At 43.5% G+C, this 17,630-nt stretch overlaps 5 protein-coding genes across 5 annotated transcripts; 3 read left to right on the forward strand and 2 right to left on the reverse strand.

Annotated features, from left to right (window-relative positions):
* Positions 1 to 244: 244 nt before the first annotated feature.
* On the forward strand, positions 245 to 4,405 carry SAMD00019534_116780 (hypothetical protein; the record flags this gene model as incomplete). The annotated part of the gene is made up of 2 exons (XM_012893087.1): positions 245 to 302; positions 444 to 4,405. The coding sequence occupies 2 exons, from the start codon at positions 245 to 247 to the stop codon at positions 4,403 to 4,405; spliced, it is 4,020 nt and encodes a 1,339-aa protein (XP_012748541.1).
* A 4,437-nt stretch (positions 4,406 to 8,842) lies between these two features.
* On the forward strand, positions 8,843 to 9,100 carry SAMD00019534_116790 (hypothetical protein; the record flags this gene model as incomplete). The annotated part of the gene is made up of 1 exon (XM_012893088.1): positions 8,843 to 9,100. A coding segment is annotated over one exon (258 nt), but the record flags the coding sequence as incomplete, so codon positions are not given.
* A 267-nt stretch (positions 9,101 to 9,367) lies between these two features.
* Positions 9,368 to 9,985, reverse strand: SAMD00019534_116800 (hypothetical protein; the record flags this gene model as incomplete). Its single annotated transcript, XM_012893089.1, has 1 exon — positions 9,368 to 9,985. One exon carries the CDS (start codon positions 9,983 to 9,985, stop codon positions 9,368 to 9,370), a length of 618 nt encoding a protein of 205 aa, XP_012748543.1.
* Positions 9,986 to 11,455: 1,470 nt separating this feature from the next.
* On the forward strand, positions 11,456 to 14,156 carry SAMD00019534_116810 (hypothetical protein; the record flags this gene model as incomplete). The annotated part of the gene is made up of 2 exons (XM_012893090.1): positions 11,456 to 11,519; positions 11,593 to 14,156. 2 exons carry the CDS (start codon positions 11,456 to 11,458, stop codon positions 14,154 to 14,156), a joined length of 2,628 nt encoding a protein of 875 aa, XP_012748544.1.
* A 306-nt stretch (positions 14,157 to 14,462) lies between these two features.
* Positions 14,463 to 15,811, reverse strand: SAMD00019534_116820 (hypothetical protein; the record flags this gene model as incomplete). Its single annotated transcript, XM_012893091.1, has 2 exons — positions 14,463 to 15,538; positions 15,616 to 15,811. Coding segments are annotated over 2 exons (1,272 nt in total), but the record flags the coding sequence as incomplete, so codon positions are not given.
* Positions 15,812 to 17,630: the final 1,819 nt, after the last annotated feature.

Below are 17,630 nucleotides of genomic sequence, written 5' to 3' on the forward strand. Positions count from 1 at the left end.
AGTGAAGGGAGTTGAGGGGTATGGTTAAGGAGTTGGGAGTATGAGTCCGTCGCCTCTCCAACCCAAACCTACTTAAGGAATAACTTATTGATCATTCAATTTCATCAATCCAGACTTATCAAGTCAAGGTATAATTATATATATATTTTCCAATTGTACATCTAAATATTATCCAACCGAATAGTGTATATATATCCATATCAATCAAATTATAAATATATTTATACATTTATATATCTCAAAGATGAGATCCATACAAATATTATTATTAATATTATCTTTATCGGTTTTATTAACTCAAGGTATGTGATACATCAACATCTTTCCATCATCCATCACTTTCCATGTTTCCAGTTGACCTGGAAATTTTGAAAATGTGACCCCCTCCCTTCATTTTCTTATTTGGACGCGATCACTAACTCAATCAAATACATCACATCTAGCTGCCAAATGTCCAAACGGATGTAATGACTTCAACGCATGTACTACTGATACATGTGACAACAAGGGCAACTGCCAACATGCTCCAATAACTTGTAATGACAACAACGCCTGTACTGATGATAGCTGTAGTGTCTTGTCTGGCTGCCAGTACACACCAAAGTGCTGTGACGACAAGAACCCATGCACCTTTGACAGCTGTAGCAACTCGACCGGCTGTGTCTTCACGCCCATCGCCTGCCCACCCGCTGACAAGTGCCACATCGGAACTTGCTGTCCCGACAATGGCAAGTGCCAGCAGATCCCAATCCTGTGTGACGACCACAACAGCTGCACTGAGGACTCGTGTTGTGCCGACACTGGCTGCGAGCACAAGCCAATCAGCTGTGATGATTCCAACCCATGCACTGTAGACTCGTGCTCCAACTCTACTGGCTGTGTCCACACTCCTGTCTCCTGCCCACCCTCTGACAAGTGCCACACTGCCTCGTGTAATGGCAAGACTGGCAACTGTGACCAGACCCCAATCAACTGTGACGACGGCAACTCATGCACTGTAGACTCGTGTAACCCTGAGGGCGGCTGCACTCACACCCCAGTCACATGCAATGACAACAATGCCTGCACCACCGACTCGTGCAACTGTGAGACCGGCTGCGTCAACACTCCAATCGGCTGCGATGACCGCAACCCTTGCACCATCGACTCTTGCGACGTCACCTCGGGCTGCCAGCACTCCAACAAGACTTGCCAACCAAAGGACTCCTGTCACATCGCGTCCTGCTGCCCAGACACTGGTGACTGCACCCAGACACCCATCTCCTGTGACGACGGCAACTCGTGTACCACCGACTCTTGCGACTGCGAGACTGGCTGCAAGCACGTGGCAGTACAATGCAACGACTACAATGCCTGCACCATCGACGCCTGCAACAACTCTACTGGCTGCTCCAACACATACATCGACTGCAATGACTACAACGCCTGCACCACCGACTCTTGCAACCCAGAGTCTGGATGTAACTACCAGAGTATCAAGTGTGACGACTACAATGCCTGTACATCCGACTGGTGTGATGCCGCCACTGGTTGTGGCTCAACGCCAATCTCCTGTGACGACAACAACCCCTGCACTGTTGACTCGTGTGACAACTCCACCGGCTGTGGCCACACTCCAAAGGCCTGCCCACCATGCGACAAGTGCCACACTTCTTCATGCAATGGCGAGACTGGTAGCTGTGACGAGACCCCAATCAGCTGTGACGACCATGATGCCTGTACCATTGACTCATGTAACAAGGAGACTGGTTGCACCCATACCCCAGTAACCTGTGACGACAGCAACGCATGTACTGCCGACTACTGTGACTCGAGCTCAGGCTGCAAGGCCGAGCCAGTGATCTGTAACGACTACAACCTATGCACTGTTGACTCGTGCTCCAACACTACCGGCTGTGTCTACACTCCAGTGTCGTGCTCGCCATCCGACGCCTGCCACACCGCCAGCTGCAACGCTCAGACCGGCAACTGCGACCAGACTGCCATCAGCTGTGACGACTACAACGCATGCACTGCTGACACCTGTGACAACCAGCTTGGTTGCATCAACACACCAATCGCCTGTGACGACTACAACGCATGCACCTACGATTCATGTGGCAACTCAACTGGCTGCACCTACTCCAACGTCAACTGTGACGACTACAACGCATGCACTTCAGACTGGTGCTCGCCAGCTCAGGGCTGCCAACACGAGTCCATCAAGTGTGACGACTACAACGCATGCACCAACGACTTCTGTGACTCATCTGTGGGCTGTGTCACCTCGCCAGTGAGCTGCGACGATAACAACCGCTGCACTGAGGACTCTTGCTCCGCTGAGACTGGTTGTGCACACACCCCCAAGGCTTGCCCACCATGCGACAAGTGCCACACCGCATCCTGCAATGCTGACACTGGCAACTGTGACGAGACACCAATCAGCTGTGATGACCACAACGCATGCACTGCCGATCAGTGTGACAAGGAGACTGGTTGCACTCACACCGACATCTCCTGTGACGACTACAATGCCTGCACCATCGACTCGTGCTCCCCAGACTCTGGCTGCATTCACATCCCAGTTACATGTGATGACTACAACCGTTGCACCGTTGACTCTTGCTCCAACACTTCTGGCTGTGTCTTCACCCCAACCTCTTGCCCACCAGTCGACGCCTGCCACACTGCCAGCTGCAACGCCGAGACTGGCAACTGTGACCAGACTCCAATCAACTGTGACGACAACAACGCATGCACTGAAGACTCTTGCGACTGCCACAAAGGATGCCAGCACACTCCAATCACCTGTAACGACTACACTGCATGCACCACCGATCAGTGTAACCCAGTAGTTGGATGCACCTTCACTCCAATCGGCTGTGATGACAACAACCCTTGCACTGTAGACTCATGCGACAACTCGACCGCCTGTATCCACACCCCCAAGGCATGCGAACCATCCGACGCCTGCCATACCGCCGCCTGCTGCGCAACCTCGGGCGACTGCACCCAAACTCCAATCTCCTGTGATGACCAAAATGCCTGCACTGACGACCAATGTGATGCCCAGCTCGGCTGCATCCACACACCACGCACCTGCTCAGGCGGCGACGCTTGTAACCTTGCTTCGTGTGCCAATGACACTGGCTGCCACGTCGAGCCAGTGAGCTGCGATGACCATGACCGCTGCACTGTCGACACCTGTGATGGAGTGACCGGCTGCAGCCACACACCATTCAACTGTGACGACCACAACGCCTGTACCCTGGACAAGTGCGACTGCGAGCGCGGCTGCACTCACACACCATTCAGCTGTGATGACAACAACTCTTGCACCACCGACTCGTGCGACTGCGAGAAGGGCTGCATCCACACACCAACAAGCTGCGACGACCACAACTCTTGCACAATCGACTCGTGCAGCAACTCTACCGGCAGCTGCTCGCACACACCAGTGAACTGTGACGATGGCAACGCATGCACCAAGGACAGATGTGACTGCGAGAAGGGCTGTGTCCACGAGCCAACACCATGTGACGACCACAACAAGTGCACCATCGACTCTTGCAACAACTCTACCGGCTCCTGCATTCACACACCAATGAGCTGCGATGATGGTAACGCCTGTACCAAGGACTCTTGCGACTGCGAGAAGGGCTGTATCCACGAGGAGTTGTGCTGCGACGACTTTGACAAGTGTACCACCGACTCTTGTGACGCTTCCAAGGGATGTGTCCACACCAACGTCACCTGTCCAGCACCAAAGGACAAGTGCAAGACCAGCTACTGTGACAAGGCCAAGGGCTGCACCACTCGCGACATCTCCTGTGACGATGGCAACCCCTGTACCGAGGACTCGTGCGACTGCGAGAAGGGCTGCATCCACAAGCCACGCGAATGCAAGCCAAAGGACTGCTGCCACACTGCCGTATGTGATGAGGCTGGTGGCTGCAAGCAGATCCCCAAGCCATGTGACGATGGTGATGCATGCACTGAGGACTTCTGCCAGGTAACCCTCTTTGGCGCCAAGTGTATGCACAAGCCCAAGGACTGCGGCGACTGCAGTGACAAGTGTATGAGCTCCAGCTGCAAGAACGGAACGTGCTCCAACCAGCCAGTGAACTGTGATGACAACAACCCCAGCACATGCGACACTTGTGACAAGAACTTTGGTTGCCGCCACCGCAACTGTGACGACAATGACAAGTGCACGATCGACCGCTGCAAGGACAATGGCAAGTGTCTCCACACCCCAGTCAACTGTAACGACAACGACCCCAAGACCTACGACTACTGCTGTCCCTTCACCGGTGTCTGCAAGCACAACATAATCGACTGCAAGGGCAAGTCATGCTCCAAGCCAGACACTCCAGGTGGTGGTAGTGGCAACGAGAGTGGAAATGATTCTCAGTCCGACGACTAAACCTCCAACATCCAACTTCCAACATCCAAACTTTTTGGATCAATCAATCAAACTCTCTAAACCAGCCAACCAGGTATATGTTTGGCAGGACAACATCCTTTATCGTACTTTTTAATTTAACTATTTAAACCAAATATTATATTCATTCGCTTCCCTGTTGTTGTTAGTGTACAGTCTTGATGGACTTGGTGATGGATGGCTCCCTCCACATCATCATAAATTGTCCTTGTGAAAGGGAGAATTATAATCAATTAAAATAATTTATATTGATTTGAAGAATCACTCAATCATTGGACTTCCAACTTCCATTATCCAACAACTCTGTATCAATAAATTAAACTCCCTCTACACCAGTGAACTATTCATTGGCAACTAAATACTATTTAATGATAATATATAAACTCCTACTTATATATAATAGTTTGATTGATCACTTTCTTGAAGAACAGAGGGTTTCCGACTTGGAAGTCCGACGATCTTTTTGATGCATGTTCTTCATCTTCATCAGTATCGGCAGGCTCATTGGTCCTTTTTCTCTTCTGGGTATTCTCTGTATATTGTTTAATTACCAATTGAGTTGTTGGATTGAGAGCTTGTTTCCTTGGCAATCCCTTTAGAGATATCTTTACACCAATGTCAATAAGATGTTGTAGCATTAGGGTCCTACCCATAATGATAAGGTCTTTGGAATATAATGGAAGCACCAATGATTTGATTCTCACAACCACATCTTTGTGGAGGGCATAGAGCAAACTGTTCAACTCTGGAATACTGTTGTCTTCAACAACAATGTCTCTGACCATACTAATGAATGTGTTGGACTTTATATACTGGTCTGCCTCTGACTTCATGCCTGTTATGATCAATCCATGTATTCCTCTTATATCATCCCAACAAATAGGGAGGGGAAATACTTTGAATAGTACTCTGACCAAATCTTGATTGTAATAACGAATAATCTCCGAGTGATTAATATTATCGTTTTGGTACTCTTTGAGCATGTGTTCATGTAAGGCTATCCATTGCAATACAGATATTGTAGGTCTCATCATCATTAAGTTTGGCATCAAATCTGTTAAGTATGGGAGTTGATAGTTTTTGGCAATGTGATCCATAATGTCAACCCGTCCGATATATGCAGCAATTCTAAAGCTCCAATTAATATTAATCAATTCTCGTTTTAACCTAACGATATAATCAATTTGTCCAATTTCAAAAACGACCAATGAACTTGGTCTTAATGGCATTGCAGTATCTGTGTCAGACAACATGAGTTCCAGCATCTCATTGCTCCCTCTGAACAAATAAATATTGCCATTATCAATAAAAGTCCATTTTCTCTCTATGTATCACTTGAGGATCTCTAATTTGTGGTTGCGGATGTTTGTGTTGTTTGCCAAAGTGATAAGATCACTCTCCATGAGTGGATAGTAATCTATGTATGGAGCGGAGAGAAGTGTACTTGAGTATTGAAAAAGACAGTGAACTGCTCCAAGTTACCATACTTCACAATGCTCTCTCGTTTATAATCTTTATCCAATAGAAAAGGGATAAGACTTGAGTCTCCAGAGGCTATATACTTCTCCACTAAACTAGCTCTACAAAAAATATCAATGTGATGGATATGGTAAAAAATGGTAATAAAGTCCAATCTGTCTTGATCACTGAGTAGTGAGTCATCATATCCATCACCGAGTATGTTTGTCGTTGACTTCTTGGACTTGATCATATCCAATTCCATTTGTTGTAGACGCCATTGTGAAACCAAGTTGTAAACATGTAACATTCTGTCTAGGGTGCTCCAACACTCGTGTGGGTATTGACCATTGTGGTCAGAGACTAATATATTAAATACGACAAACTTCTCCACCGGCACCAACTCATCAATGAGAGTTTGATCACCAGTTAGATAGATGTTGAGAGCTGAATATTGTGCGCATTCTTGAAGGCTCTGGACAAAGTCTACCGGTAGTCTGGAATGATGGAGAATGGAACGAATCATACTGCTGTTTTTCATTTTGAACAGTTGTGAGGCGATCAATTTGTTATTAAAGTTCGATATAGTTGGTGTACAGTATCCCTCCTCAATTAACCAAGTGATGAGATGGATGTTTTTTGAGTTGATTATATCAAGATACCAAGTATAGCTTGGTTCTAATTGGATGAGATTCGTATTGAAGACCAAATATTGGAGGATATGAAGATTACCACCTCTGATTGAACTATGAATTAGTTGAGGGTCTGAAAACTCGGATTGATAACGTTGGAAAACAATGTCGAATGTGTCCCTATCAATGTCACTCTCACAAAGTAGTCTGAGGGATCCATTATTGATATCAATTCTTAAGTTGAGTTTGATCCTATCTCGTAACAAACCATAGTGTCGATTTTTGATGATTAAGAAAAGGGATGTCCAATGACAGAATCTAAAGTGACAATTTTCTTTGATATTCTTCCAATATTGGCTTGAATTTCTGGAGAATTGATTTATAAAGTAATTTGAATGAATATGTTGATGTATATTTCTTATTGATTCCATTATAGACATTCTTAATAACTTGTTAGTTAATACTCTAACGATAAGTCTTTCTCTATGACTTTCATTTTGTTGTTGATCTTCGATTGTAGAAATAATAATTATTATAGTTATTATTGTATTAAAATTAAGTGGAAGAAAAATAAAGAATATGATGATGAAGGGATGAAAAAGTACTAATAATATATATTTTAAATAAAATAAATATTAATTGGAAATTAAATCCAAATCTCTCTCTCTCACACACACTCACTTTCACTTCACTTAACAATCCTATTAAATAACTATAAAGATAAATATATATATTATTCATACATGGACAATTTTTCTTCCATCTCAGAGATACCTTGTTCAAAAATGGTATGATCGAACCTAACTTTCACAAAACAAACTCCAACTTATTTGTACATCCTCATCATCTCACAATAATCCAGTTTCTAAATTGTTCCAAGAACAACAAACCTCTTCTTTTAGATTTATTAGTACTTATGGTGCATCATTTCCTTTGATGGATCGATGTAGTACATTTAAAGAGATATTCAAACATGTACAAATGTATTGGTCCAATACTTTAAAGAATGAAGTTCAGATTATACAACAACAACATTCATGTATGATAATCACTGGTCCCTTTGGTATAGGAAAGACAAGGATACTCCTTGAGTTTGGAAAACGAACTCATGAACACCTCTCAAAAATCAACTTCAACTATGAACAGATGTATCCAGTTGATATCTATACGTCATTTACATATTTCAATCAAATAGAAGAACCAGACATCATTCAAGCTTTATCAATTAGAATATTAACAAACTTTTTCAATACACATATTCAATATGAATTGAAAAGAAAAGGAATGCCTGGTCTGGACTTGTCAACAGCTTTTACATATTATTCATTATACACTAGTATGTCATAACAAGATCAAACCAGACCAGAAGATAGTTATCTACCTTGGCATTGATCATTCTCATTCATTGATCAATCATTATGGTGATCAATCAATCTTACACGAACTGATTTCAAAGATTGGAAACTATCTAGTCAATCAAACGTCTCAATCAAAGATATTCCTTGTTCCTTTGTTTGCAGGTAGACCATTCCAAGATGCATATCAATCATCTAAATATCCAATTACATCTATTCTACTACCCCTGCTCTCTCCAACATCATATCTAGACATTATCGATACGTTGCCTCGCATTAAATCATTCATTGATCAATTAGCTGATGATCATCATCAAAAGGCAAAGATGACAAACTCATTGCACCAAGTATGTCAATGGCCTCGTCCTTTGGAGATATTCCTCGACTACCTTGACAAAGCGATACAATCTCAAGAGTCTGTGAATACATCAGTCAACATTGATAGAGTTCTTGACAAGACGAGGGGTGACTTGTACAACAGATATGGATGTATCGATCAGAAGTTGATCGATGCACTGGTCTTGTACATGAATTCAAAGACACCTGTTCCAAAAGACAAGTGGACTACATCTTCCCCTCTCCAAAGTTCCTCAATGACATTCGAACATCTAGAGAGAAAGGGTTTCGTTGCAAAGAATGAAGATGATGGGCATCCTAATTCATTCTTGGTGTACACTCCACTTATCTTTGTCTACTGCAAAACAACTACTACTTGGTAATCAATGATCATTGATCTTAGACAACTTACATACAATATTAAGAAGTACTCTTTGTAGTACTATTGTATAATCTACTGATTGGAATGATTCCAAACTCAAACAAGTGATTACCCCTTTTATGGAATTTTTATCTAGATTTACAATAAAGGCGCGAAACATTCATCAATCAAACTTTCATTCAAACATTCTTTCACAGATAAAGGGTACAGATACACAGCAGATACAGATATATAAATTATTATTTATTACATTTGAGAAATGAACACTGATCATCAGCAAAATGTAGATACCAACAACAATGTTGCAACAACAAAGTTGATGAAGGACTTGATGATTGATCCAAACGACTATGAAAGAATTGGAAAGATGAAGGTTGAAGAATACTTGGACTATCAGTTTCAGATACAGGTCAACTCTCTAATGGATCATCTCGAGCGTAGAATACAAGATGTCAGAGACAATGCTGAGAAGACCAAACAACAGATACGTGCCAATCATCAACAACAACAAGGTCAATGAATGAATGAACAGCAACATAAATCAATCAATAATCAATCAATGTACATGGGAGTCCCACGTAATAGCTATGACTCTCCACCTCCCAACACATAAACATACAGCAACATCAACATCAACATCATGCATGATGGCAGGAATAAACAACTGTCAGACAAATGTACATATTATATATATAAGTCAATGAAAGAGAGAGTACTTTATTGGATCGCACCGAGAACAATACACATATCTACAAAAGAGGAGTCAACTATTGTCTATAGTCTACTGGATGTTGACCTTCCATGTCTGAGGCTGGGTCCTCTGGAAGGTGATCAACAACACACCATCCTGATGCTTGGCCGTGGCTGACTGTACATCGACATCATCACCAAGTCTAAACTGTCTGGAGAACTTGCCAAATGATATCTCAGAGTTGATGGTATCTGTCTTTGGTGTAGATGGTGTTGATGGTGTTGTTGAAGATGTCGAGGCACTCTTTGATTGCTCATCAATGCTCTCGTTGTTGTTGTCATTCTCACTTGGGATTGATGTGAACTCTCCGAGAACTTCAGACTGAGGCGATGATGGCTGTTGCTGTGACTCTGAGACTGGAACGTGGACTGGAACTTGGACTGGATTGACAAAGCGTGACTTCTCACCAGTGATGGTCAAGATGTGCTCCTTGATATCAATGTTGATTTGATCTTTCTTCAGACCAGGGAGCTCTGCATAGATTGTAACAGTTGATGGATCTGAATATACATCAATCTTTGGACTCCATGTTGGCTGTTGGCTCTGCTTCTGCTGCTGGCATCTATTATAATTTCCAGCACTGGCACACTTCTTCAAGAGCTCATGAGTGAGTGGATAGTAATATGAATATGATGATGGGTATGTCATTGTTATTATTAATTATATGTTTGATTGTTTGATTGTTTGGTTAATTGATTGTTAATTGTTTAATTGTTTGAATGAATTGAGATATTGACTCCGACTAGTCGGAGTATTTATATTTGTTTCTTCAACAGAAGAAACTCCCTCCTTGATAGATGGAGGAGAAGTGGAAGTCTAAAAAAAAAACCACGAAATCTACGCGAGATTCCAATGAAATTTCAATAAGTTTACAAATTTGATCAGATGACTATTCATTCCACGTCTTGATGTTCTTTTCAATACTCATTGACATGTCATCGAGAATACTCAAGATATACTACTAATACATTTGGAACTTGATTCCACCAATATTCCAAGTCTCGCCCAATCAAGAACATAGCCTTCGACCTCAACCCTCAGCCCTCAACAACTCTCATTCAATCATAATCAGTCAATCAATATTCAATCATATCCAATCATTTACAGATGTACAATCTTTGAAATGTGAACACACATATAAGTCCAACACCTCATATTGAGGGAATACAACACTGTTTGTTCAACAGATATAATGCAGCTGGGTTCGCCAAAGACCTCGATCTGAGTGTGTGAAAGAGAGAAACAAGTAGTAATATATGTATTAATTGAGTACAATACATGTGTTAAAGGTGTTAGGATGTGGATTCATCCATCTTGCCACAACTTACATCATCGTCGATCTAGAAGTTCAACATCTATTGGCCCCACTAATGTGAGGTTAAAGGCTACTACTCTGAACGAGGACAGGTCATCACATATTTGGACCTGCCTTGGATACATACACACTAACATACATTGATGTCAACAGATATACACACAAAGTCAGTTAAACTATCCAAACCTTCATTCATCGTCATTTGTTGTTTGTGTGTGTCAACCCGATTGATTGACACACACACTAACACACACATATAATTTGATCACATGATCAAGTGAACAGTGTGTGTTGTTTAAATTGAAGCGTCAGATGTAGGAGGTGTAGTGATAAATTTGTATGGGTAGGTATGTGTGAGGGGATGTCGGCTTGGGATGAGTGACGACAGACAGACAGCCACAAAGTCGTCCCCAACTTGATGAACAGGTAGTTATTGTGTGTGCTTGTTGGTAGGCGCCTCAGCTCAAGACGAGATTTCCAGGTTGTACATGTAGATGTGAACGACACCCGTTCACCTCCCCAACACCAGCCCCTCCTATCTCTCAATATCCTTTCCTCATTCGGTTACCACCTTGGTTTGTTTGGAGTCCCAAATCAATATTTTAATTAAGCCAAGATATATATTTAAGTAGGTTTAAATGATCATTCATTCAATCAACTCAACCCAATCAATCAATCAATTATTTAAGATCTCCTTTTGATCATTCATTATTAATAACCAAAACATAATTAATTAATTAATATATTATAACACAAACAAATAATTATTATATTTAAATATCTGTATTAATATTATTATAACAATGAAGTACCAAACCATATTGGTAATATTTATTATTATTGGATGCTCAATTGAGTTATCCAAAGGTATGTACCTCATCAATCTTGATCACCCCCACAACAACATCAGGAATCATTCCACTAACAATCAATTAATTAGGACAAGGTAGTGCATGTACATCCAATACTGATTGTGGTCCAGGAAGCAATGCTTGTACAAAGAATGTTTGTTGGAATGGTAGATGTGAGCCACGTGCAATTTCATGTTCCGACAACAATGCTTGTACAGCGGATTCCTGTGATCCTAATAGGGGATGTGTCTACACTCCAATCGAATGCAAAGCCCAGAGTGCCTGCTACTTTGCCTCATGTAGCAACACTACCGGCTGTGTCCAGACCCCCATCTCATGTAACGACGGCAACGCCTGCACCATCGACTCGTGTAGCAACTCCACTGGCTGCGTCAACACCAACGTCAACTGTGATGACTACAACGCCTGTACCGTCGACTCTTGCAACCCAACCACTGGATGTAACTACCAGAACATTGTATGTGACGACTACAATGCATGCACCTACGACTACTGTGACCCACAGGGCGGATGTCGCTTCGTGCCAATCCAATGCACTTCGCAAGATGCCTGCAGCACTGGAACTTGTGACCCAGTCAAGGGATGCTCCACCACCAAGATCGATTGTGACGACCATAACATGTGCACACAAGACAGTTGTAGCACCAGCACTGGCTGTGTCCATCAGGCCATCACTTGTAACGACTATGATGCATGCACCTATGACAGCTGTGGCAACTCGACTGGCTGCATATTCACCCCAATCTCATGCACCGTCTCTGATGCCTGCCACACCCCCTCTTGCAACCCATCCACTGGCTGCACTCAGAATCCAGTAGTGTGCAATGATTACAATGCATGTACTTCCGATGCCTGTGACTCTAATTTGGGATGTATCTACACTCCAATCAGCTGCACATCCGATGCCTGCCACTACTCATCATGTGACAACTCGACCGGATGCTCTACAACTCCCATCAGCTGTGACGACTTCAACTCCTGCACCGTTGATTCCTGTGACGCCAATTCTGGATGTGTCCACACTCCAATCAAATGTGCCGGAGAGGACAAGTGTAACTTTGCCACCTGTGACCCATCAACCGGATGCCAGCTCACCCCTCTGCGCTGCAATGACAATGACCCATGCACTCAAGATGGCTGTGACCCAGCAATCGGATGCACATTCGTCAACATTCCATGCAACCCATCCGATGCCTGCCACACTGCATCCTGCAGCAACCGTACTGGATGTGTTCAGACGCCAATCAACTGTGACGACATCAATGCCTGTACAATCGACTCTTGTAGCAACTCCACTGGATGCTCACATCAGCCAGTCGACTGCAATGACTACAACGCCTGCACTGATGACTACTGTGACGCCAAGAATGGATGCCAGTTCAGATCCGTCAGCTGCGATGACCACAATGCCTGCACCATTGACTCGTGTGACAAGATCTACGGATGTGTCTACCAAGCAGTCGCCTGTGATGACTACAATGCCTGCACAATCGACTCGTGTGACGCCAATAACGGATGTGTCTACAACAAGGTATCATGTGATGATAACAACCCCTGCACCCTGGACTCTTGTGATGTCAATAGGGGATGTATCCACACTCCAACATCATGCCCCAACCAAGATGCCTGCCACATTGGTTCGTGCAGCAACAGCTCAACTGGCTGCACTCAAACACCAATCTCTTGTGATGATGGCAACCCCTGCACCAAGGATAGTTGCAACCCAACTACCGGCTGTGTCCACGACCTTCTCTCATGCCCTCCCAAGGACAAGTGCAGCGTTGGTACATGCAGCAACTCGTCTAGCACCGGATGTATCCAGACTCCACTGAGCTGTGATGATGGCAACCCCTGCACAGCCGACTCATGTGACTGCGCCACAGGTTGCATCCACAAGCCAATTGCCTGTAACGATAACAACTGCTGCACCAACGACAAGTGTGACCCAATCAGCGGATGTGTCTTCACCAACGTTACCTGCACACCAAAGGACAAGTGTTCTGCCGCCTTCTGTGACCCCAAGATGGGCTGCTCCAACAAGCCAATAAGCTGTGATGATGGCAATGCCTGCACTACCGACTCTTGCGACTGCGCCACAGGTTGTGTCCACAAGCCAGTAACCTGCAAGCCATGTGATGCCTGTCACGTCGCCACCTGTGACCCAATCAAGGGATGTGTCCAGACCCCAATGTCATGTGATGATGGCAACCCTTGCACCGTCGACAGCTGTTCGCTGGGTCTCCTCGGCATTGGCGCCGGCTGTATCCACACTCCAGTCAAGTGCAGCACATGCAACACCTGTAACGCCGACAAGTGTCTCGTGCCAACTTGCAACAAATCGACTGGTCTGTGTGGCAACGTCACTCTCAACTGTGACGACGGCAACCCCAACACTTGCGACTCTTGTGACAGCAAGATTGGCTGCGTGAACAAGTGCTGTGATGACAACAACAAGTGCACGATCGACACGTGTGGCGCCAATGGCAAGTGTATCTTCACACCAAAGAACTGTGATGATGGAAATCCCAAGACCCAGGACTCCTGCAACCCATTCACTGGAAAGTGTGTCAACAAGTGCAACTGTGCTGATGACCTGATCAACATTGACCTTGACATTGGTATCAATCTCTAAATTAAGTCTTCTTCTCGATGATATTGTAATAAAATATAGTTATAACTTGTTCCAAACAAGTACAAATACACATTCCAAAAATTGTTTTGTATTATTGAAACTGATCAGGTGATTGAATAATGTCAGCTGACTTTGATCACGTGACTGGAATTGGTCAGCTGATATTTGATAAAATATTTTGAATTCCAAATCAAGTCCCCTGGATTAATTCCAAGCCCTCCCCACCCACCCATACTATTAATTAAGAGATAGAGATAAATTATACAAATAGTGATTGGCTTTTACTCATTCACTGCTTGTGCCATGTTGGCTTCCATCGGAATGATGAAGGGGACCACCTATGTTGATGTCGATTATAGTCGCCTGAAGATGTTGATGACATTGAATATTGACTGTTGGCTGTTCAGAACACTCTGACAGCTCTTGCAGTTGACATTGAGGTTTTTGTTCTTGTTGTTGTTGTTGACATTGTTGCTGTAGTTGTTGTTGCTGATGATGTAACTCTTGTAGACCTTCGCCACCACCGCCACACGTTGCAACGATGGATGGAGGAGGAGCTTCGACATCGGATGATTCACTCTTTGGAGAATTACTCAGTTCTTGCATCATGATTGAATTGCTTGATGTCGCCTCGCCCATTGACACTGAGATACAGGCCGGGTTATTAGAGTTGCCAACGCCACTCGTGTACTGGTCGTCGCCGCCAGACTTTGACATATTGCTACTGCTGTAGCTGGGATAGGAATCCTCATTCACTCGCTTGAAATGCAGGTAGTTGATTGGTGTGTCGCCGCTCAGCGCCTTCATGACGATGACCAGCTGAGAGATCTCAATGATGGAGATCAGCAACCTGGAGACGTAGATGTAGTCAGACCACTTGGGCACGTTGGCCACGGCAAAGCCAATCATAATCGAGAGCATGCAGATGACAATGACGATGAGTGTGGCGGCCAGACGAGATGTGTTGCGTATCGTGTGCTCCAGTTTGGGAATGCGCTTCTCCTGGCGCTTCATGAATCGTACCAGGGCCATGCCATTGAATGCGATTGACACGCCCACCAGGACAATCCAGGCGATCATGCCAAATGTCTCCCAGCTGGCCAACACCGATGGATTGACATAATAGAATATTGACGTGACGATCGTGTATATGAGCAGGGCTATTGCCAATGCGCATGAGCTATACCATACACGTTGTGAATTCTTCATAATCACAGAGTTGGATACAAAGAATGTGTACAACAATTGCATCCAGAAGCAACCAATGAATATCCATTCAGTGAATTCAAAGTAAGTTCCATAAGCTCCAAGGAATAGTGACACTGATCCATACCCAACCCTAGGGTATACCAATAAATATGTAAGTTGTTCCAGTCCTCTAACTATATTATCATTATGATCAAGAATGTTAGTGATTGATTGGGATGGTTCCAGAGTTGATTGATTGAATGATAGTTACACAGAGGAAATAGTGAAATCGACAGGAATGTCATTAGACGTGGATTGATTGATCGGTTGTGCTTTTTGAGGTAGCGCCATTCGAGTATGGTCTGCGTGCCATTGAGTATGAATAGTATAAACAGGATGGTGAATCTGATCGAGAGGAAAACTATCACCAGGTAATCTCCAGTGGTTGATGATGAGTATGTTGGCATTGTTTGTTGTATAGTGTGTTTGTTCGTTCGTTCGTTTCGTTTCGTTTGGATTGATGGTGAAGTGATTGTTGCAATGTTGAGTTGAGATTACATCAATATTGACAACATTTAGTTTGATTGATAGTTATTGTAGTATACAGTGCACTCTTATCATATATCTTTAAAACTAGATGAAGATTTAAAGATTAAGATGATGAGTGTTTGTGAATAAAGAAGAAGAAATGATGGAGAAGGAGAGGCTGGCGGACTGGACTGGAATAGACTGGACTGGCTGCTGGCTACCTGGCTAACTGGGACTCAGACTCGGTTGACAATGGTCTTCACCTACTACTCGTTGGTGATTGGTGGTGATTGGTTGGAGAGTGTGTGTATGTGTGCGTGGGGAAGGGGTGATGTGGTGTGGCGCTTGGGTGGTAGGTGTCGTGGCGTGGCGTGGCGTGGAGTGGAGTAGAGTAGAGCGGAGGGCGTAGCGTAGCAATGTTGATAGCAGGCGTTATCAATCAACAACCACTCTGATATAAGTTGTAGGTTGAATTGTTGGAGGGTACACAGATGTGTGCGTGTTTGTGTGTTTGTGAATCGATCGATCACCTCCTCTATCGTAATATTTATGTGTATGTATGAATGTATGTATGATGTATGTATTATGAATTATGAATTGAATGATCACTGTAACTGTCTCTCTCTCTTTATCTTTGAGTCTTAACGTCTGATGGTATGAATGAATGTATACAAATTTGGAAGTTCGTCGGATAAGTGTCAGTTGATTGATGGACCGACGTTAAGTAAGTAAGTATATATAATATATATATTATGTGTATGTGTAAGTGTATTATGTACTTGTATTGAATAGAATTGAAAAGAGAGAAGTAACAACACCAACAATAACAAAGAGACACACATAGAGTACAATACAAAACTAACAGACAAAGAGACAGACAAAGAGTCTGAAGACATATCGATTGTATGTACATTGAGGTTGGAAAACATCTCCTTGTGCAAGAATACACCACACTCATTCTCACCAACACCACCCACAACAGTTGTTGCTATTGTTGGGCATTGTTTTTTTTTGATCGTTGGGGAGGGGTGTGGCATGGGCCAGTCCACGGGTCACTGGATGCAGTTGATGAACGGATGGATCGTGCGTTTGACCCAAATGGGCGACCACCATGTGATTTGATGGGATGGGTGATAAAGTTGGTGTGTGGATGAATGTACATCCTTGAATGGTCCATGGTTTGGGGGTGATGGTGAGGTGTGCATGAATGATTGATTGATTGATTGATTGTTTGGATTGATTGATTGAAGAGGTGATCGTAGATCATGAATCTTCGTTTGTTGACCCACCACCAACAACAATACAACCCTGTCAACGAATTTTAGATATTTCAATCTGGTTATTTTAAGATCAGCGAGAGATCAATTCTTTACTTATAAAGTTATAAATTATTTAATAAATTTGGTCGATGTGTCTAGTCATCAAACCAAGAGACAATCAATCAAAGTAAGGTAACATGTTACAAAATTACCCAACTTGGGTCCAAGGTCCAAGACCATCCTTCACCAAACACTAACAAGGAGGTAGGTAGGTGATCGTCATTATAATCGTTGTTGGTGTCACTTGAACCAACCCGTCTCGTGTGGCCTTATAACTCTGCCTTTAAAGGGCATGCAAGTACACATCCTTTGGAAGGTTGCAACTTACACCGGGGCTGCTTGGACCAAAGGTGGCACAAAAGGTCAAGTCAATCAATTGAATGAGTGAATGGTTGATTGATTGATTGATTGATGTGCAGTGTATGATTGTGTTTTGTGT

The sequence above is a fragment of the Acytostelium subglobosum genome (genome assembly GCF_000787575.1).
Source record: "Acytostelium subglobosum LB1 DNA, scaffold: scaffold34, whole genome shotgun sequence".
Classification (NCBI taxonomy): domain Eukaryota; phylum Evosea; class Eumycetozoa; order Acytosteliales; family Acytosteliaceae; genus Acytostelium; species Acytostelium subglobosum.